This window comes from Schistosoma mansoni, assembly GCF_000237925.1.
Source record: "Schistosoma mansoni, WGS project CABG00000000 data, chromosome 3 unplaced supercontig 0044, strain Puerto Rico, whole genome shotgun sequence".
Lineage (NCBI taxonomy): Eukaryota > Metazoa > Platyhelminthes > Trematoda > Strigeidida > Schistosomatidae > Schistosoma > Schistosoma mansoni.
Genome location: NW_017386006.1, coordinates 252974 through 280825, shown reverse-complemented (window position 1 = coordinate 280825; position 27852 = coordinate 252974). Strand labels below are relative to the sequence as shown.

Here is a 27852-nt window from a genome sequence, read left to right as displayed (position 1 = left end):
TCATGTTGTATTTTCCTCAGGGACTTGTTGTGAAAGTCGACTAACAAAGTGAGTTTTACCCAATGGTCGATCATAATCTTCCATTGACATTCGACGATTTAATTGCATTGGTGTTTTTTGTAATTTCAAATTACTTACTAAATAAAAGAAAAATGAGAAAGAAATTAGCTAACTGGTTGAAAAGCGATGATTATTCAACGGTTGAGGTTATGCAATGTGCTTATATCTTATGCATAAAAGCTTGAAAGAAATAGATGCATAAGACCACTAGTTATTACTCTTTCTTAAACAATAAATATTCGTCAAGACAGTAATGATACAATCTTGAAAGACTAAAAACCAGATTTATGGTATATTTCTATGCAAATACAGAGGGGCTGTAGAAACTGGTTGGTAATACTAAAACTGAAGGTCTCGGGTTCGGTTAGCAGCAGGGTCGTGAATGAGCATTGCTGCAGAGCCCCATTCTGGGTCTAACTAAGGTCTGTTTATGATAAAAACTAGCTTATATTTATGCACAGTATTCAACTCGCTTGATAAATAAATAAAATCATAATATCCAAACTGTCGGAGAAGTTGCTTCACTTTTTCAAAAGTCACGGTAACTATTTGTTTCCTTTTAGTGTTTAAGTCAATGGCATTTATGATAAATCATATCAGATAGATTACATCACTTACAAATAATATAAACCGCGAATTGAATTTGAAACAACCACACTTTAGGTATGGTTGATATATAAATGAAACGATAATAAACGAACGACTAGATCAGTGGTATATTTCCAGATACTAAACAAAACCTTTGAGTTGACAATTTGTGAAGATTGTTAAAGACTTCGCATTGATGTTTAATTACAACTCCTTGTATGACCTACATTTAGATCTTCTAATCTCTTAAATACATATTACCTTTAGGTCACTTGGACAGAGTTCAAACGGAGTCTGTTTTTGCAACATTATGAAGCCATTATTTACATAATTGTTGACACTTATCTCACCCGCTATTATGATTGAACTAAAAACTTTCCCGAATCTCAGTGATGTTAATCCATAGAGAACTTTGAATGATCAGAACGTATCTATTTCATCAGCAACAAGAAGGTCTATACTTCTCAATATGGCACAGACAAACAGTATTTTTATCTGCTTTTCTTTAGCCTTTTTTCATCTTGCATCATTACTACACAACACGTCAGGTTTTATGAAGTTAATCCATAACAAGTGACATTGATACCCTTTACTAAATGGCTTAAATTATTTGACATCCAAACATAGTTCATATAATATCGAGTCACTTAAACTAACGTTTACAATACAGCTTAATAAATAGAATTTGATCAGGACTACGGATAAATAGTTATGAAGTTGGTTTCTATTCAGCAACTACTTAGCAAAATTATCTGGTTATTTTATAAGTGAATTTTCACTTCAGTCAGTTCTGTTTACTTTTATTAGTAAATCTAGAATTCTAGGCAAAATTAAACTATGACAAAATGGTTATAAAGAGAGAATCATTACAGAATTCACACATTGCCACAGAGGTTGAAACTTGAACATCAACAGAGGGATATTTTAAACTCCTGTTAAGAACGATAGAAAAATTAATAAAAATGAATGAACCATGAATGACTGTTTCGTTCTAATTTAAAACTCCTTAATGGTTAGTATCTGGAGTCTTGTAAGATATCATACCTAGGATATTTAGATAGTTTGTTGAGGATGATACTGTTAAATCCGTGAGTTTTGACAAAAAAGACAGATATATGTCAGTTCCATTTGTATGAAATTGTTCACGGCTTTCCAACATCCAATATTTACCACCGAAGTTTCGGGGTTTAAATAAAAATACTTATCGACCTTCAATATTCCTGTAAAGTCAATCTCTGCACTCATCTACCTTATCGAGGCATATCTACATATTTATATATATGACTTACATAAGCCGATTCCTTGTAAAAAGTATTGCATACTGTCAACCACCTTATCCGGCTAAAGTTTTAAACGCAAACAGAAAAAAAAGACAGAAAAAAATGGTTGCATTTAAGCATAACTTTAAATATATAATAATAATATAATTTTTCATAACAAATGACCAGAATCACCTTGTTATTACGTTTAACATATTTTTATTTACATTTGGCTATACACACACATAGGCTAAGAGGTTTAACTAGTTCATTCTTCCCGAACAATTTTAAACAGATGAAAAACAATAATATTTTCAGAATACCAGATATTTCATAGTTTTTTCTCCATTGAAAGCTTATAGTATTTTTCCCTTCTATTTATTAGTGACCTATCGTCGGCTGGATATACCTACACAGTAGTATTTTTGTTCGTACTGTAGTTTGAAACCAGTTCCTAACAAAATGGAATGTGCTTCATGGATTGCATAACTAGTCGCATTCTAAAAATACACAAGCATTTTATTCATGTTCTGAATAAACATAGTCTATGCTGAGTTACAAGAATTTCCTTTTATATTACGCGCGTTCATCATTGTTAACCTTTGTCATCTTCCAGTTGTCCAATAGCAAAGTCACAATAAAATATTTATTTTTCAGAATGTATACTTTGTTAAAGTCAGTTGATAATTACATTCGGTAAGAAATAATAATGAATTATGAATTTAACAGTCCTATACATTTTGTGTAACAAAACAGTTGAATTCTATATTGTTAAAGAATTAATAAGTATATTGGTTACTTGAATAATTAATGAATATTTCTATTACATATGAACTTACTCTTTCGGTGAGAACATTCGATACATCATCAATCATTACAAATTCACTTGAACCTGATTGACCACCAGAATCACGACGTATTTTTTCAAGATCTTCAAATAATTGACGACACTTTTTATGATGTGAAGCTAAAGCTCCTGTGATTAGTAATACAGGACATCTGAAATATAAAACATTACAATGAACATTGAGACAATCTTGTGGAAAAGTGAGAATACTTTTTTTAATTACAATCATCTGATCTTAATTTTATTAGTTCTAACGATAGGGTGATAGATAGAGAGGAAACCTTTAAATGTAGATGACCATATGTTGTAATGATGATAATATATATAAATTGGCTACTTAAATCCAAGTTAATTGGAATGATTGAGAGTTGATATTAAGACAATAACTGACCAGTTATAATTCAGTCATGATCAAAATAACACCGAACCGTATTGTGTTTTTATTTCCTCCAGCGGTTTATTCTTATTACAGTAACGTTAATGATGAACACAATAAAATGTCTGAATATTTAAGATAGTCCAAACTAGCTGAAAACTGTACATACACCAATTGGCATGGAATTCAGAACAATCTTTTTCACTGCTTAGTAGATTGTGATGATCCAAAGTTTATTATTGATATTTTGCGAATGATACAAGTATTTTTACCATTAGTAGTAATAATAGCTTTATTTAATGATAAAAACCGTTCGTTACATAATTAGTTGAGCAATATTGTTACGAATTTATGTCCAAAGTTTAATCAAACTACAATTATTCAGCAAAGTATATTTATTACGTGCAAGCTCAGTGTCAAAACGTTAATATCCTGGGTTTGATCCCCAATAGGAACATGGATACACACCAGTGAGTTGCCCCGAATTAGGACGAAACATCTTCGTGCTTCTTGTTCTTCAATAGTTAATCATTTTGTGGTGTAAACTATGAAAGTATAAAATAGGTAGCTTAATTGACGTATTTGGCAGTTAAAGAATAGATCCGAACGTTTGAAGAAGCCACCTCATGATCATCCAACTAATTTTATGGATGACAAATTCATTTATTCATAATATGTGCATTCTTTTTGGAACTAACTATATGTTACCGAGAGCGTTAATTTGTTTTTAAGCATTTTGAAATAGTTTGCTAAGATGATTAAAGTATAAGAGCGAAATAGACCCTAAGAAGTTATATTTCATCCGTGTGGAACAATAATGAAGTAATAGGAAAGAAAATGTTTTAACGTTGGAGTAAAGTTAGTAAGCTAGATCGTTTGTTTACTGAAAAAATGTTGTTCATGATAAGTATTCATCCCGAGATATTCATTAAATTTCGATTTTATTCTATCGTTTCTTTATATCATGTTATTTAATTAACTTGACTGATTAATAAATTCTACGTGTAATCACACTACTCTATTACTTCCGTTGATGTACAGTTACTATGCTTACAATCATCACTTAATAATCACCAAGGCCTCATTTGCTGGTTTTTTTATAGATCAAGTTACAGTTTGTATCCACTAGTTAAGGTGAATCAACATCACAGTAAATTTTTTTCTTTTTTGGAGGTCATCGACAAGAAACTATTGACTTCTGTTTCGTTATATTTGTTACTAGTCACTAAAGCATTTCTGTATTATTATAAGGACTGATATTCTTCAAACTGGTAACATGGACTAAAATTACATCAATAACCTTGAATTTATGATTTTCCAACCATTTGATTAGTTTAGTTTTGTGGATGTTGGTTCGATTTGAAGGTTGTATTCATGAAACGGGTCGAGATTGAAACACTTGTCTCCCACGTTATTAGGAGATGGGATGCTGTACCAGTGAGTGTTAGACCAGTGATGTAATAATTTGATATTCGTCACAAGATCTAAAGGGCCCAGGTTTGACTGTGGGTAGGGTCAGTGGTTCTCACTATTGAGGAGTCCGTTCTAGATTAGGATAAGATCGCTATCCATTGGTCCCTGGTTTTTAGTGGGACCCTAACATTTGATTATGTTTGTGAATATAATCTGTCTAATTATTTTTATGATAATCTCATGTGTATAATTTTTTATGAATATTGTAATTCACCTCTGGAATATTCTTATTGAAACTTACTTTCATCACATTATATTCTCTAGTAGTCAAACATATATACTGGAATAAATAATCAAAACTTCAAATTTATGACAAAGTTTACTTTAGTGTCACCGAACTCTAAACCTAATGATTCAATTTCATAGCTTATATTGATATTTTAAAATAATCTGATGAATAAGATTTTAACATATTGAATGAACTAATTATCTGGTATATTAGTTCACCTCCAAAATGGTTAATTAAAAAACTCTAATTAAGAGATTTGATACACTCAATTATGCAATAATGAATGACTTTTAAAACAATACCTAATTAAATGACTTCTAATAGGACTATAATAAATCATTTATCTAATTAGATTTTGAAAGTAGATAAAAATTGTTAAATATTTAGCTCATTTGTCAGAACAATCCCAAAATATCAGTTGAACGAATTCTAAAAGACAAACTTACTGTTTAGGGAAAAGAAAAGTTGAATATAAATTAGGTAATTTAAGTAATGAATTATTCTTCACTTCGAAAATCAATGACAACCTTTGTATCACATCAGGATATTTGAGTTTCTTTTGTTTCCATAACATGGAATACTTATAATTATGTAAATCCATTATACTTATTTTCAGATGTATTCCATAAGTTCTAGTAAGCGGTAATAATTATTGGAGTCTAGCTATGTCATGAATGAAACCATCTTCACGAAGATGTATGAATAATGTTCTTCATGAAGAGACTGAGTTTGATCCCTAGAGAGGCTGTAAGCGCCCGTTCCTACAGTTGGATGATGCAGGTGATCAGTGCCTCTGTTTTTCAGTGGTTTTTAATTTGGATATCATTCATCAATTGTGTATCCCGAGTATCGTACGCTAAGTCATTTCATTTATCCCTGTGTGATTTATAAATAGTTTACCAGTTTTAAAGAAGTCACATAATAATTCATTAACTGGTTTACTGATATCAGATTATGAGTAAAATTTAGGATGCAAATAGATCTCATTGCTTTATTTCACTAACGGTTTACCTTTCTATGAGTTCACATGCTTTCAAATATAACTTTAAAGGGAAATCAATTAATAAATGACATGATTTCACGAATGATTGTGTTAGATTACTATATGTAGCAATTTTGCGCGTAAGTTAACACAAATATAAGTAGGATAAGCACACAATATGTTTGGTTACGGAAAAACAAATACACTTTCCTGTATACAATATTTTGTATTATACATACACATTATAATGTACTTACTTCAGACTTGGAAGACTTTCTGAAAGATTTTTACGCCTGTAAATAAATAATGAACATCATAGGACATAAGTGATTCACATGGGTAAAACGTTGCGTAATTATAAATACTGATAAGTTATTATGGCAAGGAAATATGCTTCAAATAATAACCTTTCACTCTCAGTCTGTCGGTTGGTTTTGCTTTTATTAGCTAGATTTTCATTGGAACTGTTTCCATTGTCAAAGCCATTGTGATTATCTCAAGATTGCTAATATGTTTTGTTGATAAAGGTGTACAAAGAGAAATCATCAGTCAATCAATAGCATTCAATCAACCACTTAAAAAACAAACATTTCAGCTTTGTTTGGGTTTGAATTACTAATGAATTATGCAGGTAAGAGTGAAAAACTTATTAAACCTTCCAGACCTTCAAATTACAATGAACAATTTGATAGTATTGGTAAGGACAAGGTACGGTAAGAAATGGTTAGTCGTAAGTAACATGGACCAAATAAAATATCATGTAACTCTTAAAGTTTTGTATAAGAATAGAGATTTTGACACTGGTTAAAAATATTTTTTTAATTTTTCATTTATCACTGATCTTTTTGTAACATGAACGTACTTTTTAATAGATTTACACAATGTCGGTTTCTATTACATAGTCATTTGAAGATGGGGAAATATTAGTTAATCTGAGTAAGAGTTCAAACTAATTTTTTTTGGAAAATAATACTATGAAGTCTGTAAATTCACCGTCGATTCGATACCATTTTAGATTACTGAACTTGGTTTTTACCTGTTTGTCGTGTGATAATTAAGGTTTCAATCCAGCATAAATTCATTAACAAAACGCCCTAAACCAACAGTTTCTTTAGATTTCTCAGGTTTTTCAATGATTTTTTCTAGTTGATATCGGATGAGTAAAAATATTTACTTTTAAGTTTAAAATAAAATGGTAAAAGAATGGTTAACTGATGTACTGACCAGATATAAGATAGGGACTACTGGATAACCTTTGTTTTGATAAAAATTAAATGCTCTATAACTACGACGTATGAAATTGATAAACATGGGAATACTAATGAAAAACAACCACGACTCATGAATTATTGAAGGTTAATCAAATATTTTTTATATTTAAAATTAAAGAACGGACAGTATGAGTATTCATTCATAAGACTATAAAGGATTCTTCTAATCTATACTTAACCTTTATACCTAATCCTAAATCAAAACTATCAACTGGGCTCTAATTCAAACTCTTCTTATATTCTGATTGGATAGAAATAAACCTTATCTTATTTTAATGAATAGCCGTTTGTAATCAGTAACGTAAAATTTGAATGATAAATATGTATAGCAGATTGAAAAGCTAAAATAAAATGGAATAAAGTGATGAATAACTTTTAATTTGGTGTTTTAAAAAAAGAATCATAAAATAATTAACATTTTAAAATTGTTGGATTGTATTTTATCAAAGTAAAGAAGAGAATAAACATTTGGTTAATACGGTGATTGTCAACTAATTAGATTTGAATGAATCAAATTGACGAAAGTATCTTTTTATAGATTAAATATTAACTGTTTAAAAATTTAGTTTAATTAAATAATTTTGAATATAAAATTATTTTCATATGTAAACACTTTTTCAAAAAATTCCAACAAGAAGATCTGACTTTTCAATAATTATACGGCATTATTTTTGTAATAGGATAGTTAGTCATTTAATACAGATTAATATACATTATTATTATTAGAAGGGGTTTTGTGGAGATTTAGTATTTTCATAGTTGAAGTTAGACGTTAACACCGTTGGATGCCGACTCAGTGGTCTATAGATTAAGTGCTCTGGCACGAGACTGGTAGGTGTTGGGTTCGAATCTCGCAAGTGCGGGATCGTGGGTGCGAACTGCTGAGGAATCCCATAATAGGACAAAACGACCGTCCAGTGCTTGCAGGTTTTTGATGGTGATCTAGCTTCAATTGACTCACGCTTTCAACTATAATATACATTAATTTAGTAGATCATAGAGATATTTTAAATATGGCGAGAGTTTTCAGTTACTAATTGACTTATGTAAAGGAATGAGTGAAAACGACAGAGAACTGGGAAGGTGTTTTCAACGAGACATAATTTCTGTATCATTATTTATAAAACAAGTAAATTACTATAAATGTAACCAAGTTATTAATCAAAAGTTTAGTAGGTTGTGTGTGTTCACTTTTCTGGAAGTAAAGGAACCAGTAAACAAATCATTTTGCTTGTTAGTTACTTCAAATAATATTTTGTACAATGATGAACACACTTGTGTCATCTGAAATCACTTTATATACTGAATGGTTCCAAACAAGGTTTATAATGGCTTTTGTTCAAAGAAGTCATCAAACTACCAATTTTAGACCAGAAACTTATCAACTGAATTTTACTGCCAAATTAGTGAGAGAACTGCATAAATATTTTTATTTTTTGTCTTTTATTATTTTAGATGAGTACATAGATTAACTTAAAGTTATTGGTGATCCAAGCACATTATTTTAATTCCATAAACGTCTGATTATTTCTTCTAATATCTAAAAGAACATAAGTGTGAAAAATTATGAAGACCTTATTATGATGATTTGACTGACTTTATATAAAGCTGCATAGATAGTAAGAAAAATTGCTAGCTGCACCCTAACACATCCGTTGGCAATAGATGTAAAATGTGTGTATTTATGGCACAAGAACCATAAACGTTTTCAGACACATTTTAAAACAATCAACTAGGGAAAATCACGGAAAACAGTCTTATCAATACGTTATTAATCTAGATATTGATTGCTTTCATTACTGTTATAAATAATTGTCAGGTAAATGTCATTCTCTCTCATTTTACTTCACCTTCAATAGGTATTTGAATAATAAGCGATTGATGACTACTTGGTTTTTAAAAAAGATAACAGGGACTTTAACGCCTACATCAATTTTTTCCATTTTCCAAACACAGTTTATTCTGATCTTTTTTAGGTTATTATCAATGCTCATATAGTTTTATATAATATATAAGAACTCTCGTCTAAATTAGAACGAATAGTTTCACAGTATTTGAGCGCCGAGTTGATGTAAGACATTAAATAGGAATAATATATTTGTAAAATCTCAGCGAATGAATTTGTAGTAAATCCAACGTTTCGCCTGGCAATCTGGTCCAAGCTTTTTCAAGGAATTATAATCAAACATTAAAATTATCGAATATAAATAGGTACATGGTTCTCCGAGTTCATTATACACTGAATAGGTCATCCAATCAATGTTAACAAAAAGTCTAAACTAGGTATGTTTAAGAGATATGTGATGTGAAGTGATGAGTGTTCATATAATATATTGTATATAAAAAAAAAACGTAAGAGGTGAGAGGCGAAAATTACATTCACATTATATATTGTCTCTTATCAGTGAATTTATAAGGAAACATACAATTTGTAATATATATGATATGAATCATATCTGTCACAGTATGTATAACATGAAGATAATTAAACAAAATAAAAATAAAATATAAAGGTGAAATTTGAAGATCGTAATTTTTGACTGTATGTATGTGTCATATTTAATGTTCCAATGAATTCTTTAACAAATTCCGATAAGATAACAGATTAGAATCATTGAGTGTAAAATGTTGTCATTTTAGATGATACGAATTAGATAAAAAACATTAAGGAGTTCAGGTTGTTACTTATTAATGATTAGCTGCCATGGCACTGCTAATTGTATTCCATCCCTCCTATTAATATTGTTTGGATTAGCCCATATGTATAAGGCTTCAGCTGTTTGTCTCTCCTTGTAAGAATTAAAAGCTTTTTGAAGGATTCTTGTGCCATCGAAATCAATTGTATGACCTGATTCTATCGAATGTAATGCTATCGCTGATTTGTTCTCCAATTTCCTTACATCATCTGAGGATTTAGGAATATGTTTCAAACATTGTTTGTGTTCCTTCACCCTCACATTCAGTTGTCTTGATGTTTCACCTACATACGTTGCATTACAGTCACTACATTTGATGTCATAGACACAATTTTGTTGTTCTTCTTTATGTATTGGATCTTTAATTCTTACTAATTTTGATCTTAGAGTATTGTTTGTTCGAAAAAATACTCTTATATTTTGATTATTTAAGATTCTTCGAATATCTTCCGAAATTCCTTTCCGATATGGGATCACCACTGTGTTAACCCATTCCTTTTTCTGTAATCTTTTTGTATTAACAATGTCATCTTTTCTTTCAATCTTAATTATTCTTTTAATAAAATCTTTTGGATAATTGTTCATAATTAGGGTAGATGTAATTAAATTTATTTCCGTTTTTATATCATTTGGTTCAGTGACAAGTTTTTGAGCTCTTGTAATCATATTTTTGACTACTGTCACTTTGGTTGAGTGTGGATGTGCCGATTTAAAATCTAGATATTTTCCTGAATTTGTCGGCTTTCGAAATATACTAATTTTTAAGCTATTATTAACTTTCCTTTCCACTAAACAGTCTAGGAAAGGTAATTTGTTTTCAGGAGATTCCAACTCTTTGGTGAACTTGATTTTTCTATCAAAGTTGTTGATGAGTTTAAACAGTTCATATAGTTTTCCTTATCAAGTGCACACTGTCAACTTTGAACATCTTTATATATGCGTGTGTGTCTGTATGTTTATCTAGATGACTGATCATCTATCTATTTAATTGTATTTGATATATTCTTTATCTAACATAAAGACGAACTCATACACCACTGTTTTACTGGCTAATGATGATCAAATATCACACAACGAACATTTATTCATATCTACCATTTGTTTACTTGCATAAGAGACCTTGAAATAAATTCTTATAAAACATTTCGTATTTGGCTTTTATAACCACCATTTCACAATAGGGTAAAACTAAATAAGAGATTTACATTTCATTCATCATCATTAGGACTAATCGAGTCAACGTGAGTGCTGTTAAGACGTAGAAGTTTTGTTTTATTCCTATTAGACAATAATAACCTTATTGGGACTGAAGTGAAGTCCTAATCAGAGACATTGTAAGATTTTTATTCATATAAATTAACTTGAAGAAACTGAAAGGTAGCCTATGATCTCTTATTCTACCTTACGGCTGATCAAATATTGTCAATCCAATGAATATCATAAAATTTGTTATCAGTTTTAATCATGAAAAAAAAAATTAAGTTTCCTTTGAATTATTAAATTGAATATTTCACCATAAACTACCATGCTGATTGGTCAGTTCCTGTTTTTTTAAAAAAAAAATTAAATACGAGTCCCAAATAGGACTAAATGCGCGTCCTGGATTCCACTGCTAGTCATTATCCATCTTTACTTCTAATGAAAAAAAAATAATTTTGTTTCATTTGTAAATTTTACGGCCAATGAACAATTCAATTTTTTTTGGATGAAATATTTAATTAGTTTTTTTATTATCGAATTTGTTTGTTTGTTTCTAATAATAAATATATAATGAAAACTGAATGGATATTTATGAAAAACAAGTAATTAATCTAGAAATAATAATTTATAAAATAATAAATACTACTTAAATACGAAGCTTGTTAGTAGATTGATTGTAAATGTTAATATAAAACTATTTTGATGATTTTGTAGGTATCATTACCAAGTTTTGATAAATCAGAGGGGGTTTTGTGGGGAATTTAGTATTTTCATAGTTGAAATCATGGCTCAATTGAAGCTAGACCACCATCGAAAACCTGGAAGCACTGGTCGGCTGTTTCGTCCTATTGTGGGACTCCTCATCAGTGCGCATCCACAATCCCGCCTCGCGAGCGAGATTCGAACCCAGAACCTACCAGTCTGTGTGAATGTTTTCGAATGTTCTCCTTCCAAAAAGTAATTCTTGAAAACCGCAACATAATGATTTGCATTATATCTGTGATTTTCACATAAATTATTCATTCATATGAGATCAGGAATAAAATTTAGGAAGCTGATCCACTCATTCCATGACTCTAAATTAAGTGGTTTTTAACTGTATTCGTATTGATTCCATAATGAACTATATTGAACAAGTATATATATATATATATATATTTGCAAAAAAGAGAAAAACAAGTCTGAGAGCTATTAAAATTTTATAAAATAAAACCTACTGCATATATGATGTGATAAACTTGTTTAAATTTTTCGGATTAATTGAATGACGTAAATTTTGACGAAAACTTTCAACTGCATTGCGTAACTCTACTTCACTCTCAGTTTCAACAACCTGTAAGAAATCAAAAAAATTATCTAAGAGTAAAAATAATGGAAAAAAGCATTTATTCATGATTATGAACACGACGGCATTCACAATTTTTCACGTTTTAGCAATTATTAGTATGTTGAAGAAGTATGTTTAAGCCATGATTTTGGCATTTAAAAGAAGATAGATATTCTCATATACAACCTATTTTTTATATACTACCACCACTAAATTAACTACTTTTATGAATTCGGTGTTCATCTTGTTGTGTTAACGAGGTATGGAAACTTGGATCGATGCATAAATGTGCCTGGTCCTACGTTGTAGCTGACTGATTGACTGACTGAGATAGAGGTATTGTTTTACAATAATTTTATGTGAAAGACTGTATATTAGTATCGATTTTGTAGACTTGGATGGGTATACTTTTAAATCAAATCGGAAGGTAAATGTTCATCAGAAATTAACCTAGTTGTCGCTTTGTCTCTTTCATATTAATTTTTAATTAAAAAGCTGAAAATAAATTGTTTCAGTTTAAATTTCATCATCACAGTGAAATTTATTGACTTTTATTGATAAATGAACATTATTCAGTCTTACTTTCAATTGCTAATCAATATTAAATGGAGCCATTTTAATGCAGACTTAATTTATATTGAGAATAACTTACATTAGGAGAGATTGTAGTGTCTGTTACTATGTCAAACCTACTTGGGCTATTCTAGTTTCCTGACAGATCAATTTATTCATTCTTTTCGAGCTACATTTTTACCATGCTAACTATTTTCGTATTAACCGTGTTTTTATATGGGCGTATGCAAGCTAATTGCTTACATTAATCATTGAGCATCTGTAACTTATTTTTGTCTGACTATAAATATCGAGTCACGCTCGGTCGAATCGAATTGGCTCACTCGCCTTCTCCACTCTATCTCGCTTTCTCGCTTCTTATTCTGAATGTCTGTTTGGATAAACGAGCGTTTGAAATAAATTCCTCCAGCTCAACCCATATTTATCTTCTTATTACTCCTGCCACACAAACGGGGTTAGCCTAGGTGATATACAAAGTTAAATCAAAGATTTATGTACTTTTGTGCGATCAAACCAGAGTCAGATACTGGGCTACAAAAAGTTGTTCAGAGTGAAGAAAGAATATAATACCATTCCGCTCTAGTTTAGTAGATGTAGTGAAAACTGAGTTATTTAACTGTTTGATTATCATTCAGTTTTAGTAATTTCAAGTAGGTTTATGGAAACACTTTATATGGTCATACCACACGTATTCCGTATCAGATTATTACGCTATATTCTATACGAGTGTTCTATTTTTCTAGAGTTACAAACAGATATAATGAAAAATGCTTTGAAACTTCCAGAATGAAATATTTTTTCCATCAGCTTAGTTATTTTATTTTGTTGGTTTTGATGTGTAGTTCGACTTAAATAGTGGAGTTCAGCTAGTCAACGGTTGAAAAATCGCAGAGCACCTGAAGACTTTTTCAGTCTAATTTGAAACACACTAGTCATGCACAACCATAACTTTGAGAAGTGGAAAAAACCTATGTCATTTATATTTAACATGGAAATTAAATAGTCCGAATTTTCAACTCTGATCAGTTTGTGATATATAGCAAGACAAACACAATGATGTTTTTTATTTTAGTCCAGACATGTACAAATTGCATGTGGTTATACATGATGTCTATCAATTAAATTAACGACAGTTTATCAGTGTGTATGTATATACGTATTCATATGAATCTCAAAATAGACAATGATGAATAGAAAAAAGCAGCATTGACAACTTCAATGCATAAAAACAGCATATTGTTACCATTACCAATTAATATAAATTAGGCAGTATATTTTTTGACATATAAATGATAATAGTTTCTAAATTTATAACTAATGGTTGACATTTGAGAGTCAATGAATGATTGTAAATTATGACAGTCAATTGTCAGTGATTATAGACGGATGTAAACTATGTGCTTTCAGAAGTTCTCGAAAATTCTCAATTTTTTCCCAAAAATTCTAGAATTTGAATATGTCTTCTATCTGTTCAGTATTAGAAATAGTCTATATGAATGTTTTTCTAACAATATATAATGTCGTTCAACTGATCATGTTTTTGTTCAAATGGATATGTAAAAGCAAAAATGATGCTCATTTTTTCCAATGTAGTATTATTCAAAATTAATACAATTTATTATGTGATGGTGGAGAAGATTTGTAGCTCAGGTAGATAATTTTGATGGGGTTTTGTTCTCTCAGCTGAATAGTTTGGTCATGATGCTTTCATCATCCTTCTGAACGACATCATCAGCACAAACTTCGGGTAGGATGGTATATTGATCTTTTTTGTTGTGTATTTCAGTTTACATCGATTGGTATTAACTTAATTATCTTAATATGGTAAGGAAAAAATGTTGTCTTTTTCATAACTCAGTAAATAAACTATTGGTTTGCTTTTATTCTATTTCATTAAATATTTTTGCTTTATATGTTTGTATCTGTGTTAGTATTTATCAGTGTTTAGAATACAAAGTGAAGATGATGTTTGTTTCAAAATGTAAACTTTAGTTATCAAAGATAAAACATTAACTGATACAAAATGATAGATGACACAAATAAAAAAGGACATTAAGAAAAATGAATGTCGTTTTGTAAATATTTCAGTAACATTCCATGTATACGACTGTTTATCAAGTGAGGTGAATAGCCGATGAAATTATGCATATTCAGATCATTTTGCAAAGTAATGATGGATAATTTAAGTCTTATAATACTGTTTCTTTGACATTCACCAGTCTGATTAATATAAAATTTGTTAAGTGATCTGAACTTAAACTTTATGTAGTAGTTAGTCATAGTCGACGTAGGGACTGGGATGAATTCGTATCAGTTCAGGTTTCCATGTTAAATGTCAGTAAAGCTAGAGATAAAATAAAAATCTATGACGTGCATGATTCCCAACCAATAAATCCACACCTACTAGCAGTATTTTGACAAACAGTTAATGACTTCATGAACTGTTGGAGTATTTTGATCTGAATGCTCTTAATTTTCCATTTGTTTACTTCTCTCCCAAAATTTACTACACGCCTCAGTAGGCACTTACTGGACATGATATATGGTAAACATTTTAAACTCTAAAAAATAATGCCATTTTTGTCTAATACCCTGAGGCCATAGGCTATTGGGTCAGTGTCCTAATAGCATCGCTTTTGTCTTTATATTTTAATATCTTGGATGGAATTTTACGTAAGTGAATATTTCATATCGTCTTAAAAATACTGCATTTTTAAAATGTACACATGAATATGATACATGTTTACATGTATTCGGGCAAATGTTTTTTTGTTCTGCACAATTTACTGGTGACCTAAATTTTCATCAAACCTTTTTTTCCATTATAGTTTAACCTTATTAAGTTAATGAGCTGATTTCATTAATTAATAACATTAAAAAAAAGAAATGTTGTAGAATAAGTAAAATCAAATAAACTATAAATCATTTGGAATAATTATAAGTAGGGAAAAAAACTAATTTTATTCTTTTCACTGGTTATAATGAAAAAAATATTGACGAAAGAAACCTAATTTTAAACCTCGATAGTCTCTTTTAATTGATATTCTAAACATGTATACAGTTTATACTTCAGTTAAATATTCCTTGGAGATACGAAGTGCTAATGAATAAATAATGTATGAATAAAGCATAAATAGGTATTACTGGTAGTTACGTGTGAATGCAATCTTATTCAAAGACGAGTATACGTACATGAATGTTTCTCCTACCTCAATTTTGTTTGGAACAACTAAACATTTGCTTTTCGATATCTCATCTCGTAAATGACTGTTTGATCAAGTGTTGCGTGTTATTATATTTCAACGCACTTTACATGGCACTCAAAACTAAGGGATTTCCTATTTGTTAATTTAGAGGCACGTTAAAAACATTACCATAATGCATGTGTGCGACTTAATATGAGGAACACCAATGCTGCGGAAAAGTCTTACATAGAGTCAAACACAAGACTATCAGCAATCAGGGTTATCACGATATCAACATGCAGAAATATCAACAGCGGACATGTTCAATTCCGATTTAAGTTGTGATATCATGCATTTATAATCTATGGTCATCAGAGGCATAGTATTAGATTACTATATGTATTCAGTTAGAGGCTAGGTATCTTGATTTCGACAAAGTTTTCTTCCAATGAATGAAGTGTACCTATGTTCTTCCAAAAGTTAAAAGTCTTGATGACCTTAAAAGACAACTACCAGGACTGTAACTGACCTATTATAAAATCTGGTCACTGCCCCATTTCCTTTGTGCTGAGAATTCTATATTGTATGAGAAATATAATATTGGATAAAGTCATTAATAATAAAATGTGACTGACTTCATAGGCCACAAATTGTCTTGGAAACTGTCCTTGGGGCTAGTTACAGTGTTTTTACCGTAATCGTTAGTTTTGTATAGGTTTTTGTATTTTTCTAATGAGCTCTATATTAGGGTTGTGACTACGAATTTATACAAAGCTGTAAATTGACATGAGCTAGTTTTCTTTATTTATATAAATAGAATCACGTGCGATGAGATGGATTGTGAAAGTTTATTCATGGTTTACATAACCAAATGAAGTCAGCTTCATGCGCTCTTGGTTTTTTGAAATAAACCATGAATCGACTAACTTCTATGAGCCTTCTGTTAGTTATTAGCTTAAAAATAAATATCCCATCGAGTTAGAAATAATATAATTGTATTGTGATACGTTTTGGAACTATTTATTAGTTAGTTGAGTATTGACAAGTACTATTCATCAACATAAATCTTTACGTTAGACTATTTACATAATTAAATCTCCCCTCTGCTGCAAACAACCCAAACAAGGTAGGAAACAGTTTCTTTGTATTCTATAACTATAAATAATTTACTGTCTCACCTCATTAAGATTTAAATGGCATTCAAATAATAATCCAAATAATTTTTATTGTAATTGCTTCAAATGAATCAATGAAAGAAAATAAATTGTTTTATTTTAAGTAAGTGTTAACATAAAACTGTGCTAATATCTAACTTACCGAACCGAAACGATGTACAATTAGAAAACTTTCAGTGGCTGGATTCATACCAGATGAGCTTAATTTCCAGTTCATTAACTAAACAAAAATAGTAAATGTTGGAATAGATCAACATTAAATATATTAAAAGGAAAAAGTATGATCAGAGTTTAATTCATGTAATATCACTGAAAAACCAGTCTTATCTCAAGTCATAGCAATTTATACGTATGTATTTATTGTTACTTGTTTGAAGTTAGTCAGTATGAAATCCAAGAACTTGATTTCTTCAATGTCTGACGTTTAATTTTTGAGATTTTATGATTTTATTACAACATAGGAATTGTTTAAAATTACATCCAGTGAAAATTAATAGGATTTATCATCTTCAATAAATATCGGTTAATTATCTATTACAACTCAACAATCCAGCCTCTAAATACTTTGATGTCGACAAAATCACTAACTAATTATTATTTAAACCCAATCGCCGACTGTTGGGTATGTTAAATCCCCAGAACTCACTTGGTAAATGACTTATTTTTGTAATTTTATTTTGAAATTTTGAATTTCCTCGTTTTCGTGCCAAAAGCGCTCCTTTCACCTTCGAGTCGTATTTCCCACTTGGAAATATATTAAACGCTATTGATCCGTTGTATCTTTTAGTGTGCTATTTTGTAATGCTTCCCAAGGACAATTTTATGCTGTATATATATATATATATATTTGTTTTCTTCCTATTGTGATTGCTTGTGCTTCTGACTGCTTACGGAATATATCTTCCCCACTTTCAACTTGGACTCCTCACTCTAGTTAGCTGGGTCTAGGAGGTGTCAGAATAGCTAGCTTATTAGTCTCTGGTCACAAGTCTTTATTCTATTCATTGACTAAGTGAATTCGAAACCGCTTCAGACATAACACCGACCTTATTTCTCCTTAACTTTAACATAGCTAATAAATTCTTCCGTGTTAATTTATAATGTGAATACATTGACAAAATTTATTTATTGATTACATCATCATGAAATGAGTTTAATTCGTAATTAAATTTTTTGTAAATCATAAAAAGTGTCTATAAATAGAAGTTGAACTGATTTCCTGTTAAAATGTTACATGTTGATGAATAACAAAAATCTATATAATAAACAAAAATTGTTTTTCTGTTTATTTTATATCTTGTTAACGTTACATTTTCACACGAATTAAAGGATTGAATGCTCGGTTTGATGAATAAAATCAAACATTTTATTATATTGATTAGGTTAGACATTTTTGTCTGTGTTTTCCAGTGTCTGGGATACATTTCGAGAAGTTTCTATGGTTTAGAAGTATATATTCAGTGTATTTTTTTTAAACATCTGTTTGGTATTTTTTTTATGATGCTTGGTGATTTTGTGACGATTTACATACTACTTAAACTGTAATTTGATTAGATAATAACTGGTATAATTCTTGTTGGGATACAAACTGGAAGCAAGTTGAAAATTTCAACATGTAATCATCAGCCTTTGTAGGGTGGTGGTTTTCACGCTTAGCGATAAAATACAAGGTTCGTGTGTGCTCACAAAATGATGGGCATTATCAAGCTTGAAAAAATACTATCCTATATTTGTACATATTGCTTCACTCCTTGGTAAAGATCATCTTCAAGTTATTCAGGATTTGGACAAAACCAGCTAAACAGTAGTCTCTTTTACTTAGCATATATCTGAGGCATTCATTTTCAGAACTAATACAAATCTTGGCGATTTATTCGACAACATTCAGTAACCTTTAAAATGGTAGATATTTATAAAGTCTAATAAAGCATATTGTATGATATTTATTTTTTTCAGTTACATTTCATCCATATACATAAAACGATAACCATTACACCACATTTTATCCGATAGTTAACATTTACTTATTATCTATTGCTTGAAACATATGAATTGTCGATGTTGCTAAACAAAAATAAACTGTTTTATTTTTTCGAATAAATATTTTGATAAAATAACCATGTGATTGTGCAGTTTTGGATGCATAAATTGTAGTGATTTTCGTATTCTTTAGAAGGTAAACCACATTATAGTAGGACTGTCACTGATCTTAATTTATTTTTTTATTGTTTCTTTGAATCTTCTCTTGATTCCACTGCTAGCCACCATCCATCTTTGCTTATAATGTCATCTATCTATTTGTACGCTTCAGTTTTGCCTCAAGGGGGTAATGGAAATAACGTTTTATCGTAAAGCATTACATTTTGTAAACATTGTCTTCTTCAGAATATATATATATATATATATATATATATATGTAAAGTGCGTATGTATTCAGAGTTGGATAGAGAATGCTGGCGAGCGGCCTATGCTTCTCTATGAGGGGTAACAGGCGTAAGTAAGCAACATATGTATTAGAAACGAGAACACTAATTTCATTTAGTGAAATCCATTTATTTTTATCTACACCTGGATTTATTATTGATACTGATATCAAATATCAGGTCAACTATTTATCATATCAACGTACACTGTAATTCCTTACTGTTTATCATTGGACATTAACAATTATATTTTAATAAGGATTTTGTTATGATTGTTAATCATTGAATGTATATTGGTTATATTTCATTTATCTAATTATCAGTACTAATTAACCATCTGTTTATCAACCTAATGAATACTTTATCTTTTTCCCTATTTACTTTATTATTAACTGGGAGAACAGATTGAAAACACAGGGGGATTCATAAGAAAATGCTAAGTAATCATGAAATTTTTTATCTAATTATAATAAAAAAATTTAAGAATAAAAATAATCAAATGTCATATAATTAAGAAATTATTTTGCTGAGAAAACCTTATTTTTATAAATGGTTCTATTATGAGTATAATATCAATGGGTGTATCATTGAAAATCTAAAAGTTATGAATTCCAAATCTAAATATCTAATTCTGAAACAAACTTTAATCTGTTGGCATTAGATCTTATGAACGAACTAATGAGATATCACATCTTATATTTTTGAATGAAATTTACTTATTTGTGTTGTCACAAAAGACTTCTGCATCATAAATGGTGTCAGTTCGCTATATAAATCCAAGCCCTAAACCTCATATTTCTAATCCTTAATACATAACCATAGCCGAGAACATTGTGGAGATTTTTCGAAATCAATTTAGGTCCTTATATTGGGTTTGGAAAGACGAAAACCAATATCCGTAAAGACGAATTTAAGTAAGTTTTTTTCAATTTGCGGTTAGGATAAGCTATAGAAGTTGTAAACAGACTCATCAAATCCACAAACTCTACTTAGCATTTGTAACGTTAACATTTTCTTTGCCTCGCCATAAACTACCTACTTTCTAAAGTTGTTTATTTTTGGTTGGCTGATCGTTGGTCAAAAATTAGTTGCGGTAGTTTCAAGCCCATCCCTACACTATACAGTTGCTTTGTATTTAAATAGTAGCGTAATTGTGAGTTTAACAACTGAAACATGATTTTTTCAATGTTGTGCAATAATGTACAAACAAATGAAGCCGAAGGTGTTATCTCAAAGCCAAGCCACCATAAATTACTTAATTCTGATTTAAAGTGGCTCTTACAATAACAATGAGATTAAAGTTAGGGAATAAGATGCAACTATATATTAGCTATGTTAGGGGTGATATCAAGTAGTAGTTTGAAAACAAATGAACATGAATAACAAAAGGATAACCAAATTTATATAGAAAATAATTTGAAAAAATCCGATTAATAAAACATCTATGTTACGTTTTCGATGATTCAATAACTATCTGTTTTATTATAGACTGATATATACTAATTCAGTATAAAGATGGTTGTACTGCTTTAGCAAATTACATCATAGGAGAGGATTTTTGTTTTCATTCAATTGTTTGGAAATATTATGGTTGCATCTACTTTAGAATTCAATCAGGGTTAAGGTCTAGATAAATACGATATAGGTGATCAGTGAATTTTCATATCCTGGCCCTTATGTAAAATCACTTTGAATAGTTCAATGGTTACATTTACGACTGTGAAGCTGAGACATATGTGTTGAAATCTATCAGGTTTTACCAGTTTTCCAAATGTCGTAGGTTTCTATAGATGAAAAGTGTCAACTAATGGGAGATATAGATTTAAGGTTTCATGTCAGCTGCCATCAATTAAATAACATTGCAACTTTATTGCAATCTCCAGGACAGTGAAGACAAATACAATAGTATCTTGATATCTGTGCTTAGTGACTTTATTATTTCTGCAATACAGTTGATTGATAAGTGAGGTGAACATAGTTATTCATTGTATTTAATTAAAAGGTCAAGAAAAAACATCAATATTTCCATTTTCTGTATGTTGACGTGAACGTATAAAGTCTGTTTGCAGTTAGGTGTCGAGTCCATAGACACAGATTCCAGCTGAAATATGTTTCAATCTTTGAATTGAAAAACATTTTATATTTCAGTCTTACGCTTTTAAATAAATATAAAACAAGTTGAATTATAAATGTTATTATACTAAATATGAGATCTGAAGTTCATAGACATTTCTACGTGAATTGATGAATGCATTTTGGAATAAAATATTTGACTGAAACTTGTATAAATGGCCGTCTAATTTTAATTTAAATGAATTAATTTATTTTGATTGCAGTGTGACAATCGAGGTAATCATAAATAGTTGAACACGTTTAAAGTTAGTAGAAACATACAAGTTTATATAGATTTGTGATGATAATTTTGTCAAAAAGTACCTTTTTTACGAATTACATATGACGTATATCTTGTAGGATAATTGTGTAACTAATTTTTTAGCAATACTTAAGTGCTAGTTAACAAGATGGAGTTAATAACTCACTTCAATTGATAACAGTTATTGGATACATCAGTAATTTTTTAGGTAATCATACTTTACAATCAGGAATGAAAAGAAAAACAATTTGCATAGAAATAAGAAGATAACATAATTGGCCAGAAAAAAGATTAAAATGTAGGAAGAAAGAAAGAAAGAAACCTAGTTCTTATTGATTTTAAAGATTTTATGTAGATGCAGTCATTTTAGAAGTAGATCTTATCACAAAACTAACGTTAGCTAGAAAAAAGTTGAGAAATGCTAAAAAAAACTACTGAATAGTTTGTCAGTTTTCCTTTAAACAACTTAAGGAATATTTACCTAGTGGCCCTATATAAAAGTTAGCTTAAGAGCACTGTATCCCATCGTGAGAACAGTATTATTGAGTTTATAGGTGAAAATTTCAATGATCTGTATTCTTAATTTTAGTCAAGTTGTATAGTACACACTTCATTTGATATTCTTGATAATTTTGTGTTACTTTTAAGTCGATTAACGAAATGGCATTACAAAACTATAATGATTTCAGTCAAGTCTTGTTTTATTTTCATTGGTTCACAAAATGATGTCATTTAGTGTTGGAATGACTTTTGAAATTAATAAAACCTGACAAGATTTTGAACATTTCACGAAGTATTAAATGTGTATTTATTTGGATGTCTGTTATCAATTTCATGGTCATTCTTCATGACTTGAGGACCAAACTGTAAAAAAGCCTACATTATCTTACTAAGTATAGATGATTACAATCTAAATACTAGGTTGGAAACTGTTTGGTTTACTTTTTTAATTTTAGAATAGTTTAGTTCACATATAGTAACCGTGATAAAAGACATTTTAACGACTTTTTAACTCAAATAACATTAGCTTCACACAAATATACATACCTAAAATAGATGTTTATTATTAAGTAATGATATTAAATTCTTATAAGATGCCTCTATAAACTTAGCCAGATATTTAATGCTTCATCATGAAAAATAATAGAATCACAAATAATGAGCTGTGGCATATACCGTTTACTTATTTAGTGAGCTGACCATCTTTTAGGGGTAAGTTTTTAGATGTTGAAATTTACCCAAAATAAACTCACTAACACAATGAACTGTATACAATGTTGTGGGGTTGAAAAAAATCAGGAAAAAAGTATGAGGGATGGACTTCTATTACCCTCAGTACTGGCTTGCAGAATATATTTCTTATGAATTTATCATTATTCAGCTAATCGGTGTGGTATCTGTCGTTTCATGGTTATAATGGCAAATGTCCTCAATAGTAGTATATATTGGTAGAGTTTGCTGAATTTGTTAACGCTGAAATTAATTTTTACCCAGAACTAACAAAAGTTAGATAACCACCATCGTAGAGATTTTCAAGAGGATGAAGCATTTAATCCATGCTTTTTATTTGTTTCCCATTTGTTTTAGATTCATTAGAAAAAAGAATTCAAACTGGATCGTTCATTATCAGTAAATGCTCGAAAAAAAATAATCTTCTACAGAAAAATTGTGTTGTTAAAAAGTAACACACTACTACATACTTCTTAGCAATATGCTGTTTTAATACAAGAGTTTTGATTTTAAACTGATTGCTCACAACATATAATAATAATATGAATAATTATACACCCTAATGATATAATTTATTCATCTCTTAGTTCAGTTTTCATATCTCCCTACTATTGACATTTCTCAAGTGTGTGTGTGACCATGGAATATGTGTTTACGTTGAATCCTGATATTTTAATGTTGATTCTGAGCTCGGTTTCTTTTTACATAACTTCTGTGGTTTTATTCATCTTTAAGTGTTCAAATTATTTTTTCTCTGGATGAAATAATAATGTTTCACGTTGTTTATTTAAGCAAATATTCTTTAACTCAATTTTATTCATTCTAATTGTATTGATGACTGAATTTTATATGGAAGACACGAATTCATGGTTTACTATAAACAAATATTGGATTATGAGATTATTCATCAGAATGATGACAATAGCTTGGTGATAATATTAAAATATACCTTAAATGAAATATATTCAGTGATTACTTACCTTATCTCTAAGCGACTCAGTAAATGTAGGTGGTGTTCCAGTACAGTTGATTAATATTGCCCCAAGTACAAGATTATCATAAGCAATCTGAAAAAAAGTAAGATGAACAAACAAACAAATAAAAAATGAGAACGAAGAGGAACAAATAATTGATATGACAATAGCACATTTTACTATGCAGTTTCTGAAAAGGCAATTTATACCAGGCAACGAAACATCAGATTAATAAATTTTCCATTTGTTCAAATATTATAAATATATTATTGTTATTTTATTCAGATGAATGATTTATTGAAAGTTTAACTGTACTTGAGTTATAAAGTTGATTTTTGATAAGTGGTATTAAGAATCAAATATTTAAAACAAGTATAATATATGCATGTAATGAAAAGAGTATATTTTAATATCTAGTTTTAGTAAATCGTACACGTCCAATGGTGACACTGAGGCTTAAAGATGAAGTACCTAGAATGACCACGTCATTTTGTATTTATCAGTTCGACTGCTCCTGTGGAGCAAGTTATATTGGTCGAAGTTCTAGGAACTTATATTTTCGTGCTCGTGAACACCTTCCTGCGTGGCTAAGCAAAGGTCTGATGAGGAAAGTGAACAGCTTGATTTTGGTCTATTCAGTACAAACTGGTCACAGTGCCAGAACAAACCAATCCTTTTTAATTATTTGTAGGGTATATATATAGGCCTTTGACTTGGCCATTTTTTCGGATTATTAATTTGGATATATAATTATGGAACCTGAAAAGAATTTATCGAGAAGAATATTCTTCGTTCAAATATTAGTCTTTTAATATGATGGGGATCTTTAAACGATTAAAATAGTACATTGATACACACATAAGTATATATGTGTATGGGACTCCGCAGGAGTGCTTGTCAATATTTCAGATTTTCTGGTATTAAACTATAATTTCTGAAATATTTATTAGATTGTCACTTCAAGGCGTTGATTTGGATTTATAATTGTAGGACTTGGTGAGATTTGCTAAGAAATATATTTTTCGTTCAATTTATATTTATCTAACCTTTAAATGACAATTTTTAAATAAACTTCACCTTGGATTCCAACGTTTTTTCTTTTAATTGGTGCATTATATTATAAAATTATTTAGTGCATCAATAAATCGAAAATCTACACTTTAGAATTTCGCGAACTGCTTCTTTTCGTGTTCCTCTTCAAAAAAATATTTTCAGTGTTCATTACTCATAAGTAGTATAGGGTTTATTCAATATTCATTGTTAAATGAGAATAAACATTGTATTGTATTATTTTTGGACAAGATATATAACTTCTCATTCAATTTTCGAGCTTATTCATTAAATGATAAAATCAATGGTTTGATCAATTAAAACAATCAGTAACTACAACAATGGTTATTTTAAAAATGAAAGTGTTTTATTTTAATAAATAAAGTTTTCAGTTTAATTTTGTGTTGTTTTTAAATTTTATGAATTTACCCTCCTTCATTGTATCCCATTTAGAGATTGGTTTTTTCACGTCATTATCTATAATATGGATCTAATGAACAAAACGAATTGAATACTATTATCCGGAAAATTTGAATATCTACTGGATTAATATCGAAATTTAAACTGCAGGAATTGTCGTCAAATCTATTTTCAGTGATCCTTGTTTTACTATTTATCAGTGCTACAATAAATATTTCAAGATATAAGAGTCGCAATTTCATAGATCCGTCTATTCTTTATTTAAATGTACATCTTGAGTTCCAGTATTTCTTCATACATAACTTACTTTCCAACCCTTTTGAATCATATTATTAATGCTTAGTTTTTTCATTATCATTCCTACTACAGTAGTTCAATTCCTCTGAAATTCACTATGTTCATTTCCTTTCACTGTGTTAATTTGGAATGGAAACTTGGACCAAAGCACATTTATTCAATGCTCGACATTGGTTTTAAGACTTATTTACTTACGCCTGTTATCCCTCGACAAGGAGCATAGACCGAACACCAGCACACTCCATCCAAACCTATTGTGGGCAATCCTTTCCAGCTCTTTCCAGTCCCCATTCATCCTTTTCATATCTGCTTCTATTTCCCGACGTAATGTGTTCTTTGGCCTCTCTCTTTTCTGATTCCCTTCAGGATTCCAAGCTAGGGATTGCATCGTGATGCAGTTTGGTGATTTCCTTAATGTATGTCCTATTTACTTCCAACGCTTTTTCTAATTTCCACTTCAGATGGAATTTTCTTTGTCTTCTTCCACGGAAGGCTGTTGCTGATGTTATCCGGCCAATGGATGTTGAGTATTTTGCGTAGACAACTGTTTATAAATAGTTCTCCACGTTTCAGCTCCTTACAGTAGATTTAACTGTCTTGAAGATTGTGATTTTGAAATTAGTTGACAGTTGTTTAGAGTTCCATATGTTCTACAACTGTGGGAATGCTGTCCTTGATTTGCCAACCCTCACCTTTACGTCTCCACCACATTCTCCGTGTTCATCGATGATGCTTCCCAGGTGCGTGAAAGATTCCATATCTTCCGGAGTTTCTCCATCAAGTGTGACTGGGTTGGTGTTCTCCTTGTTGTATTTGAGGCCTATTGATTCAGACACTGCTGCTACACTAGTCATGGTCATCTGAATTTGTTCGTGTGTATGGGATAAGAGGGCTAGGTCATCTGTGAAGTCCGAATCGTCTAATTGATTCAGAGCTGTCTATTGTATTCTGTGCTTTCCCCCAGATGTCGAGGTATTCATAATACAGTCGACGACTCGAAGAAGGAGGAAGAGGGAAAGTAGACAACCTTGCTTGACTCTGGTCCTCACTTGGAATGCGTTCGTCAGCTGTCGTACATGGACGACTTTTCAATGTAGTCCGTTGTATGAGTTCCGGATGATGTTGACAATCTTCCCAGTTACTCGCTCCATAGTGTTGAAGAAGGTCCCATACGTGATTATGTAATGAGGAGTACAAATCGATCGACACGTCTGTTCATAAAAAGATATTCAATTCGGATCACACCTCACACCATGAATTTTTATTCACAATCCTCCAAAAAGCAAGAAGAATTAGCTCAAAAAAGGTTTGGATGGTGAATTTGTGCAAAACCGAGGCTGTGGCGATTCACCATTTCAAACTCGAAGTCTGTGTACGGAAAAGTCGTATTCAATCCCATATTCTTATCACCCCTATGAATTTTACAAATTGTAAGTGCTGATTATTACTTTATTCTTTTCCTTCATTGAGCAGATTGTTATATTTAGCTGTTGTCCTATAAATTATTACCACTTATGACTTCAGGAACTATTACTTTGCTAAAGGATGCAACCGTTTTTATTCAGTACTTGAAAACTTCAATTACATCTAAATAACATCCTTCTATTGATAAATTATTATATTAAGTGCTTGAAAACATTTTTCAGAATCTTTACTAAACTATACAACATCTTCTAGAGTTGCTGACGCTCTTAAGCCCGAGTAAAAGAGGAGGGTTGGGCATGAGATTGGCAACCCTATTCCGTAGAAAACATTTTGCTAAAAAACGCCAACCAGATTTAAAAAAATTGGTTTTAAGAGACTGAGGTGAAATAATAAATTGTAAAGAGATATTCAATCAATG

The 27852-nt window shown here is 30.2% G+C and overlaps 1 protein-coding gene across 1 annotated transcript; it reads right to left on the bottom strand.

Annotated features, from left to right (window-relative positions):
* On the bottom strand, window positions 1-27475 carry Smp_000320 (Ndr family, putative; the record flags this gene model as incomplete). The annotated part of the gene is made up of 7 exons (XM_018791412.1): window positions 1-137; window positions 1938-1989; window positions 2747-2906; window positions 14974-15101; window positions 17384-17461; window positions 24249-24335; window positions 27458-27475. The coding sequence occupies 7 exons, from the start codon at window positions 27473-27475 to the stop codon at window positions 1-3; spliced, it is 660 nt and encodes a 219-aa protein (XP_018645360.1).
* Window positions 27476-27852: the final 377 nt, after the last annotated feature.